The 22,994-nt window shown below is 38.7% G+C and overlaps 1 protein-coding gene across 1 annotated transcript in view; it reads left to right on the forward strand.

The window, feature by feature from the left end:
- Positions 1 to 17,790: 17,790 nt before the first annotated feature.
- The window catches only part of lamc3 (laminin, gamma 3), a 118,953-nt gene continuing 113,749 nt past the window's right edge, over positions 17,791 to 22,994 (forward strand). The window contains exon 1 of the mRNA XM_020634626.3: positions 17,791 to 18,389. Within this exon, the coding sequence (XP_020490282.2) occupies positions 17,999 to 18,389 (391 nt within the window). The 5' untranslated portion in view covers positions 17,791 to 17,998. The remainder of the gene's footprint in view (positions 18,390 to 22,994) is intronic.

A 22,994-nucleotide genomic window follows, 5' to 3' on the forward strand; every position in this document is an offset into this window, starting at 1 on the left:
GAATTGGTTAACCAAGGGTAGTTTCTGAGTAGTGATATATCAATTGGTATAAAACACAAACAAATGACATAATAATGGGTTATGAATTAAAGAAAGGGCGAAGGAACCTGATTAGAGACAAATGAAGTGAAGGAATGTGGAGAGCAGAGGCGAGGAATAATAATGAAATACTGTAAAATGCAGTCGTACGCAGATGCACTCTGATATATGCTGAGGCATGTACTGTCCTCTGGTTGAGTTCAGGATGACTTTTTCCTATGGTCCACTGCAGCATCCCTAATGATTCAAACTACAGAAGTGCTTAGATCATCACAAGTGTGCCTTTACACAACACACTCAACAGAAGTTTTCACCACCCACAACACCCACAACGACACCCGCGGACTACATGAGTCGACACATTACTGACATACGGGGTTTATAAATGATCTTCTTTCAGCTGGTTTGTGAAACGTCAGCATACAAAATGGATTATTTTATTTTTCACCTTGTACTTAAATGACTTTACATTTAGCCCAGGTGTCTCCTGAGGCTGATATAAGACAAAAATTGTAACCTGTTTGTTTGCACGTGGTATTATTTTCTAGTAAAACAACAAAACTTTGGGGATAATTAAAGAATCCTAGCATGTTAGTAAGATCATACAAACCCAAAAATACTGGTAGGAAACCCCACCAAAAAGTCTCCACATGCCACCAGAAAAGCTTCAATTAACCTCTGTATAAATTCTCTAACTCTAATTTGTGGGTGAAAAGCCTAAAGTGTTGAGAGGACAGTCTAACATGTTCCATGAATGGTTGATCTGGAGTGAGCAAAGCTGACTGTTATGTAGACTCTTTTATAGTATGGCTACTCCTGAGAGTTTCTCTTAATGAATACGGTTCATTTTTAATTCTGGGAGAAAGCTATGCTTGTTTATGGATTGTGGAGGTCATCATAGAGCATATGTTAATTCTGTTCCAGTGTGGATGCCAGGTCAAAGATCTTACATTGTAGATTTTTCATTAAGCTTTGTTTATTCAGGTGGTATCCTTTGAGATCAACAACTGTTTTGCATCCGAGACCAGAGAACAAATTATGTTTACAGTAGTTTACACAGTACAGTTTTAGAAGGGTCAATCACACATACAGGTACTTATCCATCACAAGACCATCATAAATACCATTAATAACAGTTGCCAAGAAATAAATATGTTCAGAGCAATCGTGGCTGCTATGTGGAGAAACCGTTTGTTCTAATATTTGTATTAATGTCTTAAATATTGTTCATTATTAATAATATGTTTAGTTGAAAAGTAAGGAATGGATGATTTGTCAAGTTTCGCTTTTTGTGTATTCCCCAATACCGGATACAATAGTTTTGAACCAATAAAGCCTTTGAGGGCAGACTGTAAACTGGCAGACAAATTATATGACAAAAGCGTAGAAGAGAGTATTGTCTGCAAACAATAGAAACTTTCAAAGCTTCATCAACAATTGAGGGAGACTGTCTGCTCAGAAAAATTGACCATTTATGTCTTGTCTGGGGAATTGTTCATTACAGGCAGCAACATCAATTGGACGTTGTAGTTATGATGGGAAAAATAAATAGTCAAAGTCACTTGACATAGTTTAACAGTGATAGTTGGATCAAACACAGTTTTATTCCTGTGCAAAACCAAAGAGTAAAAATTGTTGACGTCTCCATAGTTTATTTATGCAACTGTCAATCATTTTACATCATTTACGCAAATGTAGAGAAAAAACAATTGCATAATCTAACCCACATAACTAGTGTGCCTATTTCACAACATATACTATGTCTTCTCATTTCAATCCAATGTATTAGGTCATGCTATTGGTATAAGTGCGAATTTAGATCTCCCTTCTGGAGACCAACATTGACCATGATGATTGTATGGGAAGAAGGAATCAAGAGCTTGATTTAAAACTGCAAGAATTCTACTGTTGTTTTACGAGTCTGTATTTTGTTCGTCTGTTTGTTGACAGTTGGAATAACACTTGTCCTCTTTAGAAAGAGTTGCTAGTTTATATTTGCAATGTATTTTTGTGTAGACTGTCAGTGTAGACTGACTTGAATTTGAATGGCATTTGCGACAAAGCCTAAGCAATGACATCCAAAAATTGGCTGACATCTACTGTTTCTGATTTAAAACAAAATACATTTCATATTTGACCTAGACGGATTTAATCTAATCCTAAAGGTTTGTTTACATCACAATTTAGCCTTTTGAGCTTGTCTGAGATGCTGTTGAACCAATTAAACTCAGGCTAAGGTCAGCCATGATAAGCAGTTCAGTGATGCACATGTTTACCATCAATTCTGAGTCTCTCTCAGAGAATCACTAATTGCAGATTTTGGGAGAGTGAACATTCCCTGCAGCACATACACTCTGAGCATATAGTGGCATTCATCAGGCTCTGGAGGAGAGTCAAGTAGACATGCAGTAAAGCTGTTCTTTACATAAATCAATACATCACCTCCTTTACATCTCCTGTCACATATAAGGAAGGTATAACTAGCAATGGTTCACTTCAGCTGGGCCACTTAGGGCATGGAGCCAGGTTTCTGAATTTAAATATATCTCGGATAGTTTCAGATGATGTATGTGTAAACTCATTTTTTAAACTCGTACTAATGTTTACATGTCAGGTACAACCCCTGAGGCATGTGGCAACGTTGGCTGTCTCCTGATTGGGCGATGAGCTATATAAGCCCAAGCTTCTGTGGTCTCCATGTTGAAATGTCCTTGGTAAAGACCCTAAACCCTCAAATTATTCCCAAACCATAACTATTGCATGTGCATGAATGCGATGGTTAGACCATGATGGGCAGATTGGTAATTTTCAAAGCAGCTTCTGCGCTCAGTGTGTGAATGTGTGAAAGGTTGAATGAAAAATACAGTGGAAGAGGTGAAGAGGTTACAAGCTGAATTGCAGAAACATTTAAGGACCCATGCAGTGAAACAAATAGCAAGCAACTCGCAAAATGAAACACATTATAACTGTGACCATGTCATTTAACCACCAAGCTATCAAAAAAACTACATGATTTTTTAAATCATGTGTAGAGGCTCACTCTAACAGCAACTGTATCCGTCAGTTGGCATGGGTTAACTATTCTCATGAAATGGTTGCAATATATTCAGATCTCTCTTGTTAGATATTGGAAGATGTATGAGAGTCTTAAATCCAGTCAATTTTTTTTAAAGCACCATTCATACAAGCATGCGGCCAAAATGTGGAAGACAAATTAAAGGAACGCAGCATAAAAAATGTAAACAATAGAAAAAGACAACATCAAATTTAAGTTAACCCTACTATCTCCTTTGTAAATTTCCAACGCTTGTGGTCAGCTGTGTTTATATTGCACCCCAGTGCTGACGTCATGATAGTAGTAGAGCCTGTAGCAGGGGACACTAACGCTAAAGCCCAATTCACACATACTTCGTGGGCGCCGCAGTCCGTCAGCGCCGCGCACTACGTTGTACTTAGCTTCCACTCTAGTCAATCATTTCGTTCACACAGCGCGCGCTGCGGTCCGTCTCCAGAGCGTGCCACCGACGGCACTGCGCTCTGCTCCGTTTCAAATACGCAGCGAGTCTATTTTCGCCGGAGCACGCTGCAGGAACGCGTCAAGCTGGACAGAATATGACAGCCCGGACAGGAAGTCAGACAAGGAAACGCACAGAGCATCCGGTCAAATTCAAAATAAAACACAATATACGGACTCGCGATCCTATTTTTCATCACTTTATCAACATTACATCAAAACAGGAACTGAATTAACAAGATTGCATCCTCAGAAAGACAAAGCAACATGTTGTTTGCATGTTTTTCTCTTTATTCCCACGGGATCACTCCTGTGATGTGTCATGGGTGCGCTGACGTCCCAGAAACGGATCCAGTGTGAATGGGCGCGAGCCGTCCGACTGAGCAAAACAACGCTAACGAGCCGCGGCACGCACGGAGTATGTGTGAATTGGGGGTAAGACGGTCAGCCATCAGCAAACTGGAAGGACTTTTAAGTTGCTCCCAATCTTCTCCTCCTGCTATATCAGAGAATGATCCAGCCAATTCTACTGTACTGTTCCAGCTACTACTTAAACATTATCTGTTGAAAACAGGGCCAAACTCACACGCATCACAAGCACAGCTGCCAGAATAATTGATTTCCCCATGCCCAAGCTAACAGAACTCAAAATGAGCCATTACACACATTGCAACATAAACCGAACAGGACATAACACAACCACTAAACATCCACCTTACCATACTTCTCTCTGGATGAAGATACAGAGCACTGAAGTGCAGAAGGGCACGTCCTGGGAAGGGCCTGATCCCTGCTTTTATAGCTGCTATGAACAAAAGGCCTTGCTGAACGGGCCAGAGCAGGAATTGTTGATTGTCGTTTGACATTGTTCGTTTTACACACTATGTTTAGTGTATGTCCTTTGGTGGGAATTGTCTGTTGAACAGATACGGTGCTATGAAAGGACTTTTTTTCAAGTCATTAAACAAGAAAATTATAAAGCAAGAGGAAGAAAGTAAATGGGTGTATTGTGATAACACAGCATGCAGCAGCATCTGTCTGCATTATCACCCTGGAGCTATATATCACATCATGACTGCTCCAGAAATAGATGGTAAATGCACAGACTCAGTACATACACATATATGCTCTCATTCAGCACGGAAGGAGAGACTTAACACCTATCAGGTCAACTGTGTAGGGGAAATCTCAGAAAAAAAGGGGAATTAGCATGACACCATAGCTTTTAGCCTCAGGAGTGATCACAGCCACCACAATGAGATAAGCCTTTGAAAGGTCAATAAGAAAAACCATTAGCTGACAAATGGCCACAGCTATAATGTCATTATAAACCCGGCCTATAGGAATAAGATGACGCGTATCAACACATGAAAAGGAATAATAACAGTGTGGACATTAAGACTAATGCTCCCTAGTGATAATCCCTTATACTTCTTACTCTAAAATGACCATTAGGGTTGCACTCAGATGTAAATGGAGCATTTGGGTCATTTCAGTGCTTTAATTTATGCTTTAAACTGTAATCCTCTATACTGTTGACGCTCACTCACAGCAAGGCCAGGTCTTTGGATAAGGCCAGGCTGAATTATATCCTCCTTCGACATTATGTGTATTTTCTTGCAGAGATGTATAGAATACTGAAAAATCCCTTCAGACAGGAAAGGTCTCCGTGAGATCTTCTCATAACTCAGGACACCTATGTGGCCACACACACACACACACACACACACACACACACACACACACACACACACACACACACGCGCGCGCACACACCCCCACCCTTTCAGTGATAGCCCTGATGTGGGATTAATGTTGTCATTTGCACCTATTGTTCCCTCTCCACCCCCCTCCCTCCTCCGCCTCTTCTTCTCCATCTATATGTCCTTTCCTCTGTAGCCTCTGGCTTTTCCCCCTCCTCTCTCCTCCCTTCCTGTCCTCCCTCCGCTGACTTTTAAATGAGCAGAGCACCCGATGGATATATCACTAACTCCATTACGCAGACATGGCTCGCCTTAAGGTGCAGCCTGGTGTGTTAGTATGTGCCTGGTGTGTATGAGTTGACTGTGTGTGCAAACAGTGGAAAAACAAGGAGAAAAGGGGGGGAAAAAAGGAGGTAAGGAGTGTTCACTATTGTGTGTGTCGATTGACTGCGTGTGTGGGCGGGCCAGCTGTCACGTACCACCGGGGTCAAATTTGCAAAGATTGAACACAGCACCCAGATTCTCTTTTTTTCCATCTATCTATGATGGAATAGCCATTAAATGAATGACCTGTTCAACCAGTCGTGTATGAGAATTTATACGTGCAAATAATGAATGCGGGTAGGAGCACAAACATGAACCTCAAATAATGTAAATGATTCAATGAAAGATTAGAAGTGATAGAAGAACAGCCAGAGGCGACACACTTAAAAATATTGTGTGCGACATATGATCTATAGAACACTTAAAAAACAGTCCTCGGTGTAGCTTTTAAGCATAGTGAATTATGTTTAGCTATCACGAAAGACGTAGCCCATGCTTCATAGTTATTATGGGGGAGAGGCGGAACGATAATTTCTCTCGTGATCATTTTCTTGTTGGTCTGTTGGGAACGTGTGCAACATATCACTGGGACATCTGGAAGACGCTTTAAAGTCATGGATCTACTCTTTCCTCTATTCTTGCACGCGTTACAGATCAATTTAAGCGCTACCATCTTTCTTATCTCTATGGTAGAACCTGATTTGACAAAAGAAGTTCTCTGGGTAGGTGGCGTGTTACATGGAAGCCCTATATTAATTGGTCGTATTGGAATAACTGAATTGTCCATGTTGAAGGGAGAAATGTCTATTGTTCGCAGGTTGTGTTCATCAGTGTAACTGTACTTGCTGAAGATCTTAATGAGTTCTGTATCAGGTGCTTCTTAAAGAATGAGGTAGGTGTGGAGTAATAATCATTTGGCATTATTAGAGTGTTAGAGACTGTTTGTCAGAGATGAAGGAGAATTTCAGTCCCTTATAGCCTTGCCTTCTGGGCATGCAGCCAAAGAATCCCTCCTCTTCCCTGGTAGCATCCTGCCCGGAAAGTCAATTCAAGGCTAAAGCATCTCCTAGCTCTTACTTCTGTGACAGACTAGAAACAAAGTTTTTAAAATATGGATGAAACAATTTCTTTTTTTTCTTTTTCTTCTTGTCTCTTGTTGCTTTATAAGGAGCCACCATATTGCAATATTGCTTATATAATGTGCACTACTAAAGTCTATGCTAATTATTCTCAACAGCTCAGGTCCATTTTAAAACCGTGTTCTACATAATGTCACCTAAGCTGAATCATTGATCGATACTGTCCAGAATGATATATGGGCAGTGTTTGTAAAAAGTCCTTCAGCCCATTTGACCTAGTCGTTCACATATGCTCCTCACAGCGGGGGACTATCCCTGTCAGAGGGGAGGGGGGTCGGGGGATTTCCTGAGGTAAGACGTGACGTAAACAAACAACTCAGAAGTAGCGGCCGAAGCAACAGAGTCTGCTACACGACGCTATAATGAGAATATTTGCCTTTATATCAATGCTATGTGTAGTCCAATGGAATGACAACATCCACAAAAGAGAGGAGAACAACATACTGACAAACAGAAAACATAATGCAGACGTTTAATTATGTGCAAGGAGATCATAGTGGTCGTGTGCAGACACTTTAGGCAGTCACTGTATATAAATGTTACGCCCCCTCCTATTGGTTCGAGGTGAATCCTCCGGAGAACATGCTGCAGTGTTCTCAAATCAGCTCACTCGGACTTTGGCTGTTTGCGTTCACATATAGCCTACAGCCCCTCCGGGTAGCCTAGTCTCCGGAGTTTTTCAGGAGACTTCCGTATGTGTGAAAATGGTTTTATTAACGTCTGTTGAGTTACTTATGTAGAGCACTTTCTTGCTACTAGCTCATCAAATACATCAGCTTGGTCTTTGGCCCTTAGTTTTAAAATACTAGCATCTCAGTATCAGTGAAGTGTGACATCTGGTTCAATTTTCAACATGAAGCTTGCTTTAACGTGAAAGGATCAAAATGTGGCACATATATTGGTTAGATTTAGAAAAAAATCTGTCTGATTTGGGTTTGATTGAGAATGTACATATGCCAGTTGAGTAATTAGTAAGGTTTGCATTTTACCGTGACATTTTACAAACATTTTGTCCGTGGATTTTCTCCATTGTTATTTAAAAATAACTACCAGTAGAGGGCGCAAACTAACTATAAACATAAATAATGAGATCATTCTAATGACAACTTATAAATTCTTTTATTCTCAGAGTTTGACACAATTCGGCTGTTTTTAAATTCAGAGTTCTCACTGAAGCATGAAACTAATTGTGTCCAGCAGTTATGCTTGTTAAATCAATAATATGTTTGTACATTCATATATTCAAGATTTATAAATAAGGGAGAAAGGGAAGATTTAATTTCAGATATTTTGTCTGAGTTGTGTACTTTTGCTGCCAAAAAAATAAAAATAAATCTGATACAAATTATCATTCGAAGCAGAGTTGTTTTTTTTTAAGGTGAAATAAATAATGTCTGGAGGGGATCTTTAAATGACAGAATCGCAAAAATAAACAACCAAATCTCCCCCCACCCCATCCCCATCTTTACTCCCGTAATGGTGGCCTACACATTTGTAAGAAAGTAGTACACTTTGGGGGGTTACATTAAGTTTTTGTCTCCTTCTTCTCTTTCAAACCTGTTAGGCCTCACGGTCAGTCACACAAACAGAAAAGCCAAAATATGCTCCCACTCACAGACCAACTCAAGCACAAAGCAGCTCAGTCCAATTACAGGAAGAACAAATTAAAAGTGCAAATTGCAGTGTAAAAATCAAGTCAAATTTAAATGTAAAACTTGAAGCCAGTTTGCGTGGAGCATGCTAATGAAGCCATTGAAGGAGATTAATATGCTGGGTAATTACTGGATCTCTTCTTTCCCTCTAAAGCTCCTTTTTTAATCAACAGTCAACTAATGACTAAAACAAGGCAGTTAGGAATAAAAAGCTGTTGGTTTTAAGAATGTGGGTGGACAGAGATAAGAACATGTCACCTTCCCTGCTGTCCAATTAAAAAAAAGGGGTGTTTGATATTACAGAGATGGATGCAAGAGCCCTGGCCAAGCTGCAAATTCTGTCCCTCTGTCAACGGCTTAACAACAGCTCAGACACAATAAATATCTACAATCCCCAGGTTTGATACAGACCCTCTGTCCAGCCCTGAGCCTCCTTAAATCATTGAAAAGATTCAGTCCCTCGATTGCACCTCTGCGCGCAAGTGTCATACAGCCATATTGCAGGTCTCATGGAACTTTTGTGAACCAGTTTCGGAGAGTGGTTGGATGTGTTTTTGCTGTTCAGTTTTCCCAATCCTGTTGTGACAGAATTCATTTCATATCAGCCCAAGGAGTCGACAAACCACCCTTAGAGGAATGTACAATGTGATTTTACACTTTATAGAGCATCATAAAGTGGATTGGGTTATAGCCTACAATGGTCAAGCAGTAGAGTTAAAGGTAAAAAAAAAAAAGGTCTTTTTTTTTTAGCTGAAAATGTTCAACAAGTTCATGTTAAATCATGAAGCCAATGATAAGTAGAATTTATCATTAAAAAATATTGCTGCGTGTTATAAAAAGGGAGATAAAAGGTGGGAAAACAATGTTAGGGAGAAGTTAAAATTGGACTACTTCTGCAATGACCTAGCTTTAAATGAATTCTGCTGCATCACTAATGAAGGTTGACAGTCAGAGGTGCATTAGTGTAATAAAGACATTCAGCATTAGAGATTGACAGTCAACCAACCACTAAGTTAATCCTCCTCCCAAAACCTGACTCTGTTTTACTTACACATTCAGCAATAACAAGACGTTATGGTTTAACCCTCAGCCAGCCCACCTTTAGATGCTATTTAGTGACTAGCTAAAGAGAAGTCTGTGCTGACAGAGACCCTAAAGGGTTCAGACACCTTTGATTATGAACAAAACAAAGTGATTATTGAATGTAGACTTAAGTGTAGCTAACAGCAAGTTAGCAAAGAAATTAAAATAAGAAAATTCTACTAAAGGCTAACTGGCTGTAGCCAAAGGCCTTTAGGTTCATTGTTGACAACATACAGAGATGAAATGTTGTCTTTTCCTTTTTTCGTGTTTTGTTTTGTTCTATTTAGTTTTTATAATATACCTTAATGATTATTTTGGAAGCCATTGTAATGGCACATTTAGACCTAATTTGTCATATACATTACCTCTGCCCTATTAAGCCTCACCTTCCCAGTGGATATAGTAGTCCGACCCTGTTTCTGTGCCTGTTAATTTTTGTATCAGATGCCGTTTGTTCAGTCCATTCTCAGGGTTTAGCCTTTGTGTTCTTTGGATTGTTGTTCTCCTGGTCCTTATTTGTTGTTGGGCTTTTCATTTTCCGCCTGCCTCATGGGTTTGTTTGCCTGCTTCTTCATTCCGTGGTTTTCATTGTTGCCCTCCTATTAACCCTGTACCTTGTGTTTTACACTCATTCGTAAATAGATTTCTATTGCACTAGCGCTGTCTTTGTTTATGTTGGCAACATTCTTGAAACCAACATCGTCTCGTCATCCATCCAAGTATAGTAAAAACATTTACCAAGTGGTTATGTATACTCCACAGGTAGTATTCACACCTTTGCCAGCGGGTATGAATACCTTGTTAGCTTTCTTCCTGTTTCACATGTGTGTCTGTGATTCATTTTCTGCTTCTGACACCCGCATGGCTGGCTTTGTGATTATGATCCTGCTTCCTGTACACTTTGGACCGCAAGTATGACTTTTATGTAAAAGAAGAGTTTGCACTTATACTATATTCCTCTGCCTCATGAGTTTAGCAAAATTGATCCACGTTGACAAAGAAGTTTCCCCAATCACGACACTTTGTTTTTATGTGTAACAAGGCTGTGTGGAGTATTGCTCTTCAATCACAACAGAGCTTTAAGTATCACTTTGTAAGCTTATCCAACTGCTGCTCAACCCATAAACACACAGTGGATCACAACAAGAATAATCCTTAAACAATTAGATAAAATATGTCATTACAACATATTAAAAGTCACACTGCAGTTCAAGGTTTTTAAATATCCAGCTCCCACACTTGTATGTTATTATATTAAGCATTGTTTTTAGCAGTGACATCATTGGTTTACTTGGCTTGCCGCAGATCTTTCTCACTAACACCTCACAAGCAATCTCAAAACCCTTCTGGGATCTTTGGACAAAAATGGGCTGGTTTTCTGGTGTAGCTAGCTATTAGCAATGGAAGATTTTCAGACAAGACTTCTTTTTCTTTGAGTTACCTCTCAGTGAGCGCATTTAAGTACAGTTAATATAAGGATACATTTTGTTAGTCGACTAAAACCCATGTAAACATGATATTCGGTGAGTCGATTTACTCCCGCACCAGGGTTTGATCTGGGACTCCACGGATTAGGCATTGAGTTGTGACGTCTATGAACAGAATAGTTTGTAGCATTTGATAAAGTTTGATTAAAGGGAATGATACTCAGAGGATAGCCAGATAGATCAATGATTACTACATTTGTATGAATGTTGGCCTCAATGAGAGGGCCAGTACCACAAATGTAACATGTAAAACCCCAGTTATGTATTCTGTCAGGCACACTGGAAATCTCATTTATTATGGCAATGACACATTCTTTCTCTCTTTTCTGGTGATATTTTGTGATATTTTACTGAGCTTGATTTTGCTTTAATATTTTTAGAGGCCTTACTTTGAGAACTTTCGTGTTGATGTCACTATTTGTTGAATTAGTTTGATTGTGTTCTCTAAATCAGGCTTTATGTTTCAGGGACAGTTACTACCAGTGCTTGATAAGTGCAAAACTAGAATCGAATCAAAAATTTACAGAGATGCATCAAGGAAAATGGGTCTTTAGTTGAATAAATAAGCATTTTTTTTGTCTTTTTTTACCATCAAATTTTAGGAATTAAACAGTTGGGTGAGCATCTATGACTAGACATCTCCTGAGATAAACAGAGCCGCAGGTAAGAAAAAAGATATGCATGTGATCTTTAATGTGAATTTTGCTTGCCTCATTTTAAGTGCTGAGCCAGCAGCACCGCTGATTTTATTCATACAGTAGTAAAACTGTTGACTGTAAAGATTGTGTTTTTGTGGCTGGTTTTAAAGAGTCAAATCTTGTTTATTGATCAATTCAAACCAGTGGCATGCACTTGTGTTGGTGCTGAAGCGTCTTGATGTTGTTGCTGTTCGGCTGATTACTGTGTGGATTATTGCCTTGCAGGGTGTCTAGTTTCATGGTAGTTAATTGTTAACAGCGTGCGGTAATCTGAATGCAGGTGGTTTATGGATATTCTGCCTGGCTGATGCAGTAGCATTTGTGACTTATGGAGACAGATCTCATTTCTGTTTTCAGGAGAGATTCTGGTCAGGAAAAACTATAAAATATCATAAAAGAAGATTATTATACTCACTGTTGACTAGCTAACAAATAATTTATGTTGATATATATTATGATACAATGATAAGAGAATGTTTGGTACATTAGGAAGTTGTAATACTGTAATAATAATATGCAAACGCAATTCAAATGCCCTAAATGAGAAACAGTTATCTAGAATTCAAATTTTTAACAGAGCTGGGCACACGTATATTAATCCGTTAATCTCTTAATTATTTGTTTTTTTCAACATTTTAGATGAAAAAAAACAATCATCAAAACCTCCTGTAAATTTGGTTTCTATTAAGGTCCAAATCTTGCTCTTACATGGTATAAGATAGACAACCTGAGCATTCTGCCTCCTTTACTTTAGAGTGCTAATTGACTTACCCTATAGGCGCTTTTATTGTGAAATTCTGCTTGACCTACTGGAAAGCATTTCCACAGTGCCACTAGACAGTGGTGATATATAAAAATGTTCTATTACTTGTTGATTTTCAATACAGACAAGCAAAAAACTTTTGTTGTTTTTAAGACCAGTTAATGTTAATGTTAACTTTAGTCAATCATTAAAGGAACTACCTGATTAAATGCTATCAAAGTTAACACTGTTGGTAACAAATTTAATGTTAACAAAGTTACATTTTACTTGTTATTTGCCCGTCACTATGCTCAATTAATTGTTCCTCTGCTGGCTTTTGTCTATAACAAATTACTTATGATTTTATAAGATGACGGAGTGAAAGCTGCCCCAATATTGTCTATAAATATTTCTTAAATTCAACATTTAGTCCATTGCTTCAGTGTTGCTCTTCAATAAAGATGGACGACTCACAAGAGACATATTTTAAAAAAGGTTATAAAAATTGATGCAGCAGAGGATATTCTGACTTCAACCATCCGTTAGGCTTCTAAAACGCTGGATCCTAAAATTCCCATTGTGCACCTCAAAAGCATTTTTTGCCAGGCACTTTCAGCCTCGAAAGCCTTGTGTCTGAACTAGTTTGTAAAGATAACTCTCTGTATCTCTGTTTGTTAGCTGATATGTGACAATATACTGGAAGTACAACTAGGATTTAAAGGTAACATATTATACAAAATACACTTTACAATGATTTTCTAACACTACTATGTGTCCCTAGTCTGTCAACAAACCCCCCAATGATGAGGAAAGTCCATCTTCAGTCTTTTGCCTGCTCCACTTTTCACAAAATGTGTGCTCTAACAGGCTGTTTGGAGATTTTCCCTGTATGACATCACAAAGGGCATTAACCCCCCCCCCCCCCCCCCAGGTTGATGACACTCCCACAACAAGGTGCTTTTTCTGCCCTCTGATTCTGCCTTCTCACCGTTAACAACATGGTGCGAGAAAGCCAGGGCCACCCAAGCCCTTCCAGAGAGGGGCGTGGTCAGACACAGCTTATTTACATTTAAACCTACAGACATACAACCAGCCTGTTCTGAGCAGGGCTGAAATAGAGGGATTTATAGGCATGATAAAATACAGGAGCAGAGTGGATTTTTGGCAATGTATAATGTTTAAAAAATTGAGTGTGAACATCTGACTAAAAAATAAATCAACTGATTTTCTCTGAGATATTGCAGCCCGTGTTTCACTTGTGTTGTAAAAATTCATACCTCAAAGTTGGAAGTTAACAAATGGCAATGTTATCACTTAATTTCTAACACGACACAAAAGTGTGGAGAAAAACTGGTTCTAAAAAAAAACACTCAACACAGCTCTTCAACACAACAAGAATCCACAAGAAGTGGAGAAAACACTTCCAGATGACACATATGTCAAACTGTGATGCTGATTTAGACACATGTTGAAAGTATCCCTTGCAGTGTTCATTTTAATTTAGGTGTTACTGGTTTAACAGGCTTAACTGTTTTACTTTGACACTTTGGTGTTTCTGAGTGAAAGAGTTATAATTAACCAATCTTTTCCAGAAATATAATTTAATTAGTGTGTTAGGAATTCTGAATCCATTTGTATAATTTATCAAACAGCAGAATGTGATTTTTTTAATTGTATCTTTTTGTGTAAAAAGGTTGCAACTAAAATATCAAGTATAAACACAGCCTTTACAAGTGAATGTTTTACAGTTTTGTCAGGTTAGAGAGGACTTTCATAGAGGTGTCGTGTGGCAGGAAATTTTTGTTAAGACTTGGCGTCTGTGTGGCGCTCATTAGTTTGTCAGATAACGCGCTCCCTGAGGGGATACAGCAGCCACCTCCTGCATTGCTAAGTGAAGCGCTGACAGCTGCGACATCAAATTGCTGTTTGAAAGCGTAACTCATCGCTACGACATTGTGTCATCATAAAAAGGAGGCCATACCTGTGAGTCGCTGTTCAACAAGCTTCACAACGTGACAGCCAGCTGCACCAATCTGCAGCATGAAAGGGGAAGGTGGCAGGTGGAGGCTAGAGGATCCGCGACACTGGGGAAAGGGGGGAGTCTAGAATGAGAGGTACGATGTAGAGGGAAATTGATGAGAATACGTGGGAGGTTTGAGGGGGGAGCTTGAAGTATCACATGTTGCTGCGAGAGCATTGACATGACTGGAAAGTAAAACAAAGGAAACGAGCTCTAGTAAAGAAAGATGGCTTTAATGCAGAGAAAACAGATGGATAACAGGAAATCTGCATGAGGACAGAACAGAATGAAGATATAATTTAAGCAAATTAAATTTGAATTTCATATTCTGCCTTTATTCAATTTTGTTCTGAAAAAGGTTGGAACAAGATTACCATGACAGTGAAACACTTTCATGATCACAAGCTCATGCTGGAATTCAAAAGGAGCTGGCTAAGCTCTATAGTCAATACAAATCGGAGCCAAATCTCACCAAACAAAACCAGGAAAAGGCACAAAAGAGTGTGTTCTCATCCCTTGCAACCATCTGCATTTATTTTCCACAGCTTACCATCGACATGTGCCTTTCAAAAACAACTAGTTCTCACAAAGTCAGCAGAGGGATTTTGACAAGCTGAGTCCTGGGCTGTGAGTTGTGTGGTGAATATCTTCTTTGGTCACGGCAGAGCATGTGGCTGACTTGTCTGAATGGTTGCAAAGCAGTAGGGGGTCCCGGGGAGTAGTATACCCTTGGGTATTTTGCAGACTCCCCCCACTAGTTTTCAGCAGGCCACATGCTGGGCTCATTCAGCTGACTCTCATACAGGCCAAAGTTTTGAGGTAAAAAAAAACATGACTCCTGCGAATTTCTGGTTGTCCGTCTTGCCAGAGGTGTTACAGGTATGGTCAAAGTCATTATTTCTCCAGAAGAACTTGTTCTGATCCTGTTTGTTAGACCTAGGCAGCTGCCCTCTGTACTGTTGTGGTTTCTCCAGTAAGTTAAAAAATTCTTCTAAAGTACCTTTCCCTGCTCGGTACGCACAATTCCTTCTGCAGATTTTGTACAAACAAGTTGTTATCGCAAGCAACAGTTGTGCGTTCGCGTCCTGTGTTTTAATGAACTCGCTTGATGAATAAGTGTCTGTTTGCAGAGGCATTAGATCCAGCCAGGTCTGCTCTCATCCAAAGTAAGCAAAGGATTTCCCTACAAATTGATGTGGTCCCTTGTACAGTGTCCTCGCCTGAGTGCTGATAGAGCCCCAATAAATCAAGGCAATCAGGAGGGGATATGAGAAAGACTTTGCAGTAAATCCAGCTGTGATCCAAAATGTACACCTACTTAATGCATCAGTCCACACTAGACACTCCTCTCTTTGTTTCATGCTACCTGTCTTTAAATTTTTTCCTATTTTTCTTTTTTTTTCCTTTTCTCCCGAGCACTTGATTTCAAACACTCCCACGTTGATCCTTCCATTATTTGAATTGTACTAGAACTGATGTGCGCTGTCACTTTAAATGTTCATTGGTTTTCTGGATGACTGTGCCAAATTTTTAATGGAATTCAGCAGCAATAAAATCATTTATATAAAGAGGATTAGACTGCACAGCTATATACATGTCATTGCTTTCGGCTCTGAGCAGCCACTTGTTGGACTTGTCACTTGTGGGCTCATTCCATTTTGGACCTTGTGTTTGTGGAATCGAAATGTGTTATATTGCTATACGCAATGCTAAGGGATTAAATAAGCAAACTTGAATAGGACAAAATTGGTAATGGTGACCACAAACTGATTAAAATTGTTGGTTGCACAACAGGCTCCAACAATCAACAGAGAAATGTGCACAGGAATGGTTGTAGAAGTCTGCAATTTGTTTCTGCCTGAAGTGAATAGTCCGGACACTCCTGCTGGTAATTGTCGTGCAATAGGAATATACAAAAGGGATAAAACTGTGTCCACCTTTTCATTTGTTGAAGATATTCCAAACCCTATATCACTGTAAACAGCGTAACGTTTTTCCACGTATATTCATAACTTGCTTTTATTGCTGTCTTCTTGATTGTACGTCTTAAAATTATGAGGAATCTGATGAACTAATATAGTTTCACCACTTTCTGATTGATCTGCAACAAGAAGACATGTTACAGGGAAATATTGGATGGACATCAGGACATATTTAAAGATTTAAACAATATATACTTGCTATTACATACAGTAAGGTATTGGATGCATAATCACAATCAGAAGCTATGTTTAGCATTTGACCAATAATGGGCTTAACATCTCTGTTGGCTTATTCACATTACTTTGACACAGGAGTTGACGCCTTTCCTTTCATAACGTAACACCTTCAGAGGGTAATATAACTATTAGTTGGAAGAATGCGGCTGTCTTCTGGTATAAAATGTCTTCTTTGAAAAAATAGCTTGATGTCCTTCCAGTTATTTTCTATGCATTGCCTCTACAGTGTTAGTCAAAGAAAAAGCAAGGAAATGACAACAAATTGCCAGATCTTCTACGTTTACAGGATTTGCAGACCTGGAACACACTCACCATTAAAAGCATTATAGCTTCCTACACCGGTGTGCTTACAGTATGGCAAAGAACTCCACCAAGTTATTGACATAATATCAATGTGGACATTTTTTTTAAACATATTCTTTTAGCAAAAATTACTTTTGCACCCATCTCCAGATTGCCATCCATTTTTTTTTTTTTTTTTAGAGAAACAGGGGTTAGTCCTGTATGAGGATGTTAAAGGGTTAAAGGTAACGGATTCACATTTATTTTTACAACTAAGATGACTTAAAGTAAAGTTATATTAAACATTGAGGGATGGGTTACATAGGACCCCAATTCTTTAATATGAATTACTTGCATGTTAAACATACTGGTCCATAAGCAGATGCTGCAGGAAAAGCAGTGCAGTTACAACCCTCACACTATTTTTATAAATAAATTGTCCCTGTAGGTTGCAGAACTCCCCCGAGCGACATTCTTTTATGGAGATGACCCTTTCCTGCTGAAATATTCCAGACAGTTTTAGCACCTCTAGACTTCCACTGTGAATCACTAGAGTCAGCATTTACCAGAACATCCTGCTGTAGGGGCCTGCCACCAAGTGAATTTATCACCATATCGATGATATTGTGCGTTCCTGTAAGTGCTGAATGCAGGTGCTTTGATACTGACTACCTCAATGCCCCAGAGGTGTAACAGCCTCACTGTTGCATATGGAAGATGGTATAGAAAGTGTTTCTACAGTCAAATGAGGTCCTTTTACTCAAGTACTTTACATCTAAAGCTTGTGGAGGTGCAGTGCTCATGTTGACCAGAAGGTGGAGGAAGGTTCTGATGGACTTTTCTACCCCTCCCCCCGGACCTCCTTTGAGTGTTTCATGCTGCCCCTGATGAGTTCCTGCACAAACTTCATTCCACTCCACAGAGGGAGAACATATGTTGGAGCCTCAACAGAGACAAAACAGAAAGAGAAGACTTACAAAGCTCTCGGAGTGGAAATATTTTTTGGGGTTGGATTACTTCTCTCAAGTCAGGGTCTTCATGCTTTTGTAGATGAGTGTGTAAGAAGTGTAGATGTAATTGAAACTTTTTTGTAGACATGGATGCATCCTTTGCTGTGAGATCTCTTTTCCTGGCACTTGTACTCTCTCTCAGCCTAAACCATAACTTCCTCCTAGTTCAGACTGCAATGGACTCCTGTTATGATGAAGAAGGCTCTCCGAGTCGCTGCATGCCGAAATTTGAAAATGTTGCTTTCAATCGTACTGTGATGGCATCAAATGTGTGCGGTTCCCCACCTGAGGACTTCTGTATGCAGACAGGCTCAACACGCTCATGCCACTACTGTGACGCATCAGACCCTGATCTGAGTCACCATACCGGCCTCCTGACAGACTTCCACAGGAATGAAGAGCCCACATGGTGGCAGAGCCAGTCCATGTTTTATGGTATCCAGCATCCAAATTCTGTCAACCTCACCCTCCACCTTGGTAAGACCACAGCAGCATATTCTTAGTTCGGTTTGACTCCCAGAATTCTTTGATTTGGACTTTTCTTTAACTTCCACTGTAGTTTGTTGCCGACTAAGTCATCTAGGTCAAGTATTTGTATGCTCAGGGTTCAATCATGAATCTCTGTTCACTTAATTTCTTGTATAAAGCATGTTTTTTAATGTCTAGAAACATTTGATATATACCAGAATTGTATGTGTCTAGGAATAGAATATGATTGTCTGTGGAAGAGGAATTGAATATGGTCCCCAGTGATCAAGCCTCCACATTTCCACATCCAGAATAGCCGTCTTATCATATCGGGTATTATGTTCATAACAATAAGCATCAGGAAGTTAGAAACCATTTTTAACCCAAGGTTGAATTTTTCTAATTTTTTCAGATTTTGCAAAACTTCCTTGATATTGGGTTGGAACTGGGCAAAGTTAAGCTTGGATTTTTTTGGCGATCCCATCATAGCAAAAGTCAAGGGTTTTCCGAGTTGGCCATGTTGGTCTATTCTCTGAGACTGGTGTTATGAGTCGGTGGGTTTGGGGTAAAGGTAATACTGTAGAACCAGTTAATGTCAAAGAGCAGTTCATTCAAATTCAGTCCACAGTTTTGTGAATGTATAGGGAAGTCTCAGCTCACAATGCATTAATGCAATTTGGTAAAATTGATATGGACAACAAAGCATTTTGTAATGTTCCACTCACTTATTTGCAGATTAGCTGGCTTTTGTTTCTCATCTGATCTGACAAGATAACTCTAACATACTGTTAAGGCTTGAACATGGCTCAATTGGCAATTGGCCATTGCTATGTGCAGAGCAAGGCATGTCTCAATCAATGATGGGTACCAAACAAAGTCTTGAGAAAAGATCTTGAAAATTAGCTAGTGTTGGATCTAGGTTTTCTAACACTTACAAATAATATCATGATATAATGTCTACTTTTCAGCAATTTCAAGCCCAATATCTTGACTTAATATAGGCTTGTGATGGGACTTTTATTTCATGTGTGACATACTTTTCCTTAGTGTTTTGTAAATGGATGGTAACATCTTTATACAAAACAGCTGTGTTAAACACCAAACCATTTGTATTTTCCAGTAGAGGCTCTGAGCTGTCTTCATAAACAACCCCTGGCCCAGACATGGCTTAGACTTGGGAGTGTTTATGAGCTCATAGCCACAAGGGTATGTCTGAGAATTTGGTTGGATTTAAAGTGGGTTAAGTGTACACAGAGTTGCATCTGATGTGCATAGAAATAAACTGACTGATGGCCAAGAGTTGGACCACATTCAGCCCGCATACTGCCAAAGTGATGATATCGCTTAAATCTTGTCGCCACATATTAGTCTCAAGAAAAGATGATGAGTCTTTTTTAGGTGTGATACAGGCTACAAATCAGCAAGAACACAGCCACAACACAGCCTTAACGGATTTATCTTTAAAGCATAATTTAGACCAGACTATGGCTACTATCAAACTTTATGTACCATTTTAGATTTAAGTGCACATTTTGCATGTATCACATTTCTTATTCAACATCAGTCTTGTGTTACACGGTCAATGCAGTGTTATCCTTTCGGGAATCTAAGCTAATAACCTGCAGAAAAATTGTGAAGTGTGGCAGGAATAAGACTCATAAGGAAACAAAGATAAACTAATGTAATTAATGCATCAGGTGAAAGCTATTTTGAATGAATGAGATTCATAAAAAATTGTTATCCTCCTGCAAGGGGAGGCGTGACAGAGAAAGTTTGAGAACCACTGCATTAACCTCTAAGCCAGAGTCATTTTGAATAGGCGCAGACTTAGTCAGCTTTTTAACTGTCACTCCAAATTATGCAAATTATCCCCTTGCCTGGATGTTATGAACGTTTTCCCTAAACATTGTAAGTGAAATCCCTCAGTGATGCATGTCAAACAAGATGTATCTGTCAGAACTTTTGAAATGTAGTCCCCCAACCTTTACTAAACACAGTTACTGTTAAACTGTCCCAATAAAATATTGATAAATAAATAATAATACATGTATTTACATGAATTACCAAGTGCCTTGACCAGCCAAGAAAAAGCAGGGCACTCAGAAAGCAATATACTAACAGAGAGCCGAGCAGCAAGGCTTGACAAAATGAATTATAAATAAATACACATAAAAGTAATAAAATGAAATAAAAATACGACATCACATAAAAGGAAGTCTTTAAAATGTCTTTTTAAAAAGTGATTTACGAGATGTCAGCAATTCTGCCACTCTTTTCTCCTCAGGCAGGCTGTTTCAAAGAAGTCAGACCCTGATCACAAAAAGCACAATCATCTTTAGATTCAAGCCACAGTGTCAACACCCAGTAGGGGCCACCTGTGGATGTAAGGCTGGGAATAGCTATAGAAGGTTTTACATTTTAGTGATATCTAAAATCTTGAAATTGTGAAAAGTAAATTTCAGACTAATGGGGAGTCATTTGTATCCAAAAAAATGATATCAAGAAAATAGGGAGTTACAGCAAAAGACTGGAAAGCACTTTTTAATTAATAGAACTCGTGAAAAGTTTGAACGCACTTGTTATTAATTAATAATTGCGGGATCTAAGAAATATATTTTTTTTCTTCAAAGGACAGCTATCCAATGGTTATGGCAAGAACTTGTTAATGCTGAGTTTAAGCTTGGTAACAGAAGACTCAGGTTAGGTTGGGTGTTTTGTTATAGTAAAAAAGAAAACCATGAGTTGATATAACTCTTAATCTGTGCAGACCTTGCAATAAAAGTTAGGTTATACAGTGCAAAACAGAACCATTTAACCATTTTTACTTTCATATTGACAATACTTTCACTGCACTTCAGTTACTTATGTTGTTCATATGGAAGTTTGTATCGATGCTTTTTCACACTCTCCTTTCCTTTGACAAAACGCATTGCACTTATTGCTTTATACACTGTGTACATATTTGCATTTGAAGACATTCCTCATTGCACAACATTTTATGAGACCAGGTTGAGCCATTTGTATCATTATCCCATTAACATGCTGTGGAAAACTGCTGAAATGAGTAAGAGGCCACATTTGTCACTGTAACTGAATTCAACTGTGGCAATTAATGTTACAAAGCTTTAAAACAAATCTTTCTATGACATTACCTTTCCTGCTTCCATTGATTTGATGAGCTGTGTTTGTGTGTGTGTGTGTGTGTGCACTTGTGTGTATGTTTGTATCTTGTATTAGGGACATTATGGGGACACAATTCTGTTTGCATGGTCACATTTCAGGGACACTTTTTCCTTATGGGGACATATTTATTTATTTATTATTTTTTTGAAAAGGGACAGTGTGCATTAATCAACATTCAGACGGATGTAAATTTACCCGAATTGGCCAATAGGCTTATTTTCATCGGCAGTCCCTTTGCCAGATGTTATTTGGCATCATAGAATTAAATGTAACCCATTAACATTATGTTCATAACCTAACTAGACAAACAAAACAAAACAAAAAAACAACAACAAACACAGATATATACAATAAAACTTTGGGACATCATGCTACAGTTAAAGTTACCAAGAGTAGATGCAGCATCAATGTTGACATTGGTGGTTTTCAATAAACCACATATTGTATGTCAACGTCACAAGTTCACAACATTTAATGTTTAACTTTGCTCAAAGAAAAGGAGGGTTTAGGAATTAGCATATCTGTCCTGAAATTGAACTTAAGTCTAAATAATTTCCACTGAATTGTTTTTATTGTGTCCATATTTCTGCAACACAGGGTCTCAGCTAAGGCATATAAAGGATTACAGCGAATGTTGCTACATAGGCTCCTCTCTATAAATTAACTAAGTTGATTCAAAATAAATAGTAATGCATTTTTTTACATTTCTTACAAATAATATATTTGATATGTTTAATATATTCACTGTTTAAATGCAGAGGTGGAAAACAGCCTTATCCATGCTTTCTAATCAATCCTCAATTTGGTTTTCACTCTCCTCTGGCTCTTCTAATGACAAACAGCATGTCCAAATATTGACTATATTACCAAATCAAAAGAGGTTTGCAGTGAATTTTCTGCACTCTGCCACAGGCGACAAGCTGCCAGACCTAGACAGCCAACAAATAATTCTCTGTTTGATATTTAAGGAAAAAAATTAACATTTTGGTAAATGTGGTTTCTGGAGAGGATCAATACAACACGCATATCTGTCCACTGAACACAAAACTGGTACCGGGAAATGGCTTGCTTAACTTGGCAAAAATTAAAGCTAACCAGACTTTCTGAGGTGGTAAACAAGATTTATTTTAGCAATTCTTGTTGACATGTTAAATCTTGTTTGCTTAAAATGTGTGCTAGAGTCCTGTTGTCATTGTACAATGTTAGGCCACTAGAAGACATACAAGGAAGTCAAGATGTTTGTCGGTATTTGATGGACATGAGATTGGAGTGAATATACCCTGACAAGAAAGTGAACAAAAAAAGTAAATATGTCACATTACTTTAAAGTCCCTTCACCCATGTAGCCACTCTCCTAGGCCTCTTTTAGGTTTTACGACTATTTTCCAAATGTTAAATAATCTTCCTGTTTTCAAGACTTCCAAAGCCTCT

Source organism: Labrus bergylta, chromosome 17, assembly GCF_963930695.1.
Source record: "Labrus bergylta chromosome 17, fLabBer1.1, whole genome shotgun sequence".
Taxonomy (NCBI): domain Eukaryota; kingdom Metazoa; phylum Chordata; class Actinopteri; order Labriformes; family Labridae; genus Labrus; species Labrus bergylta.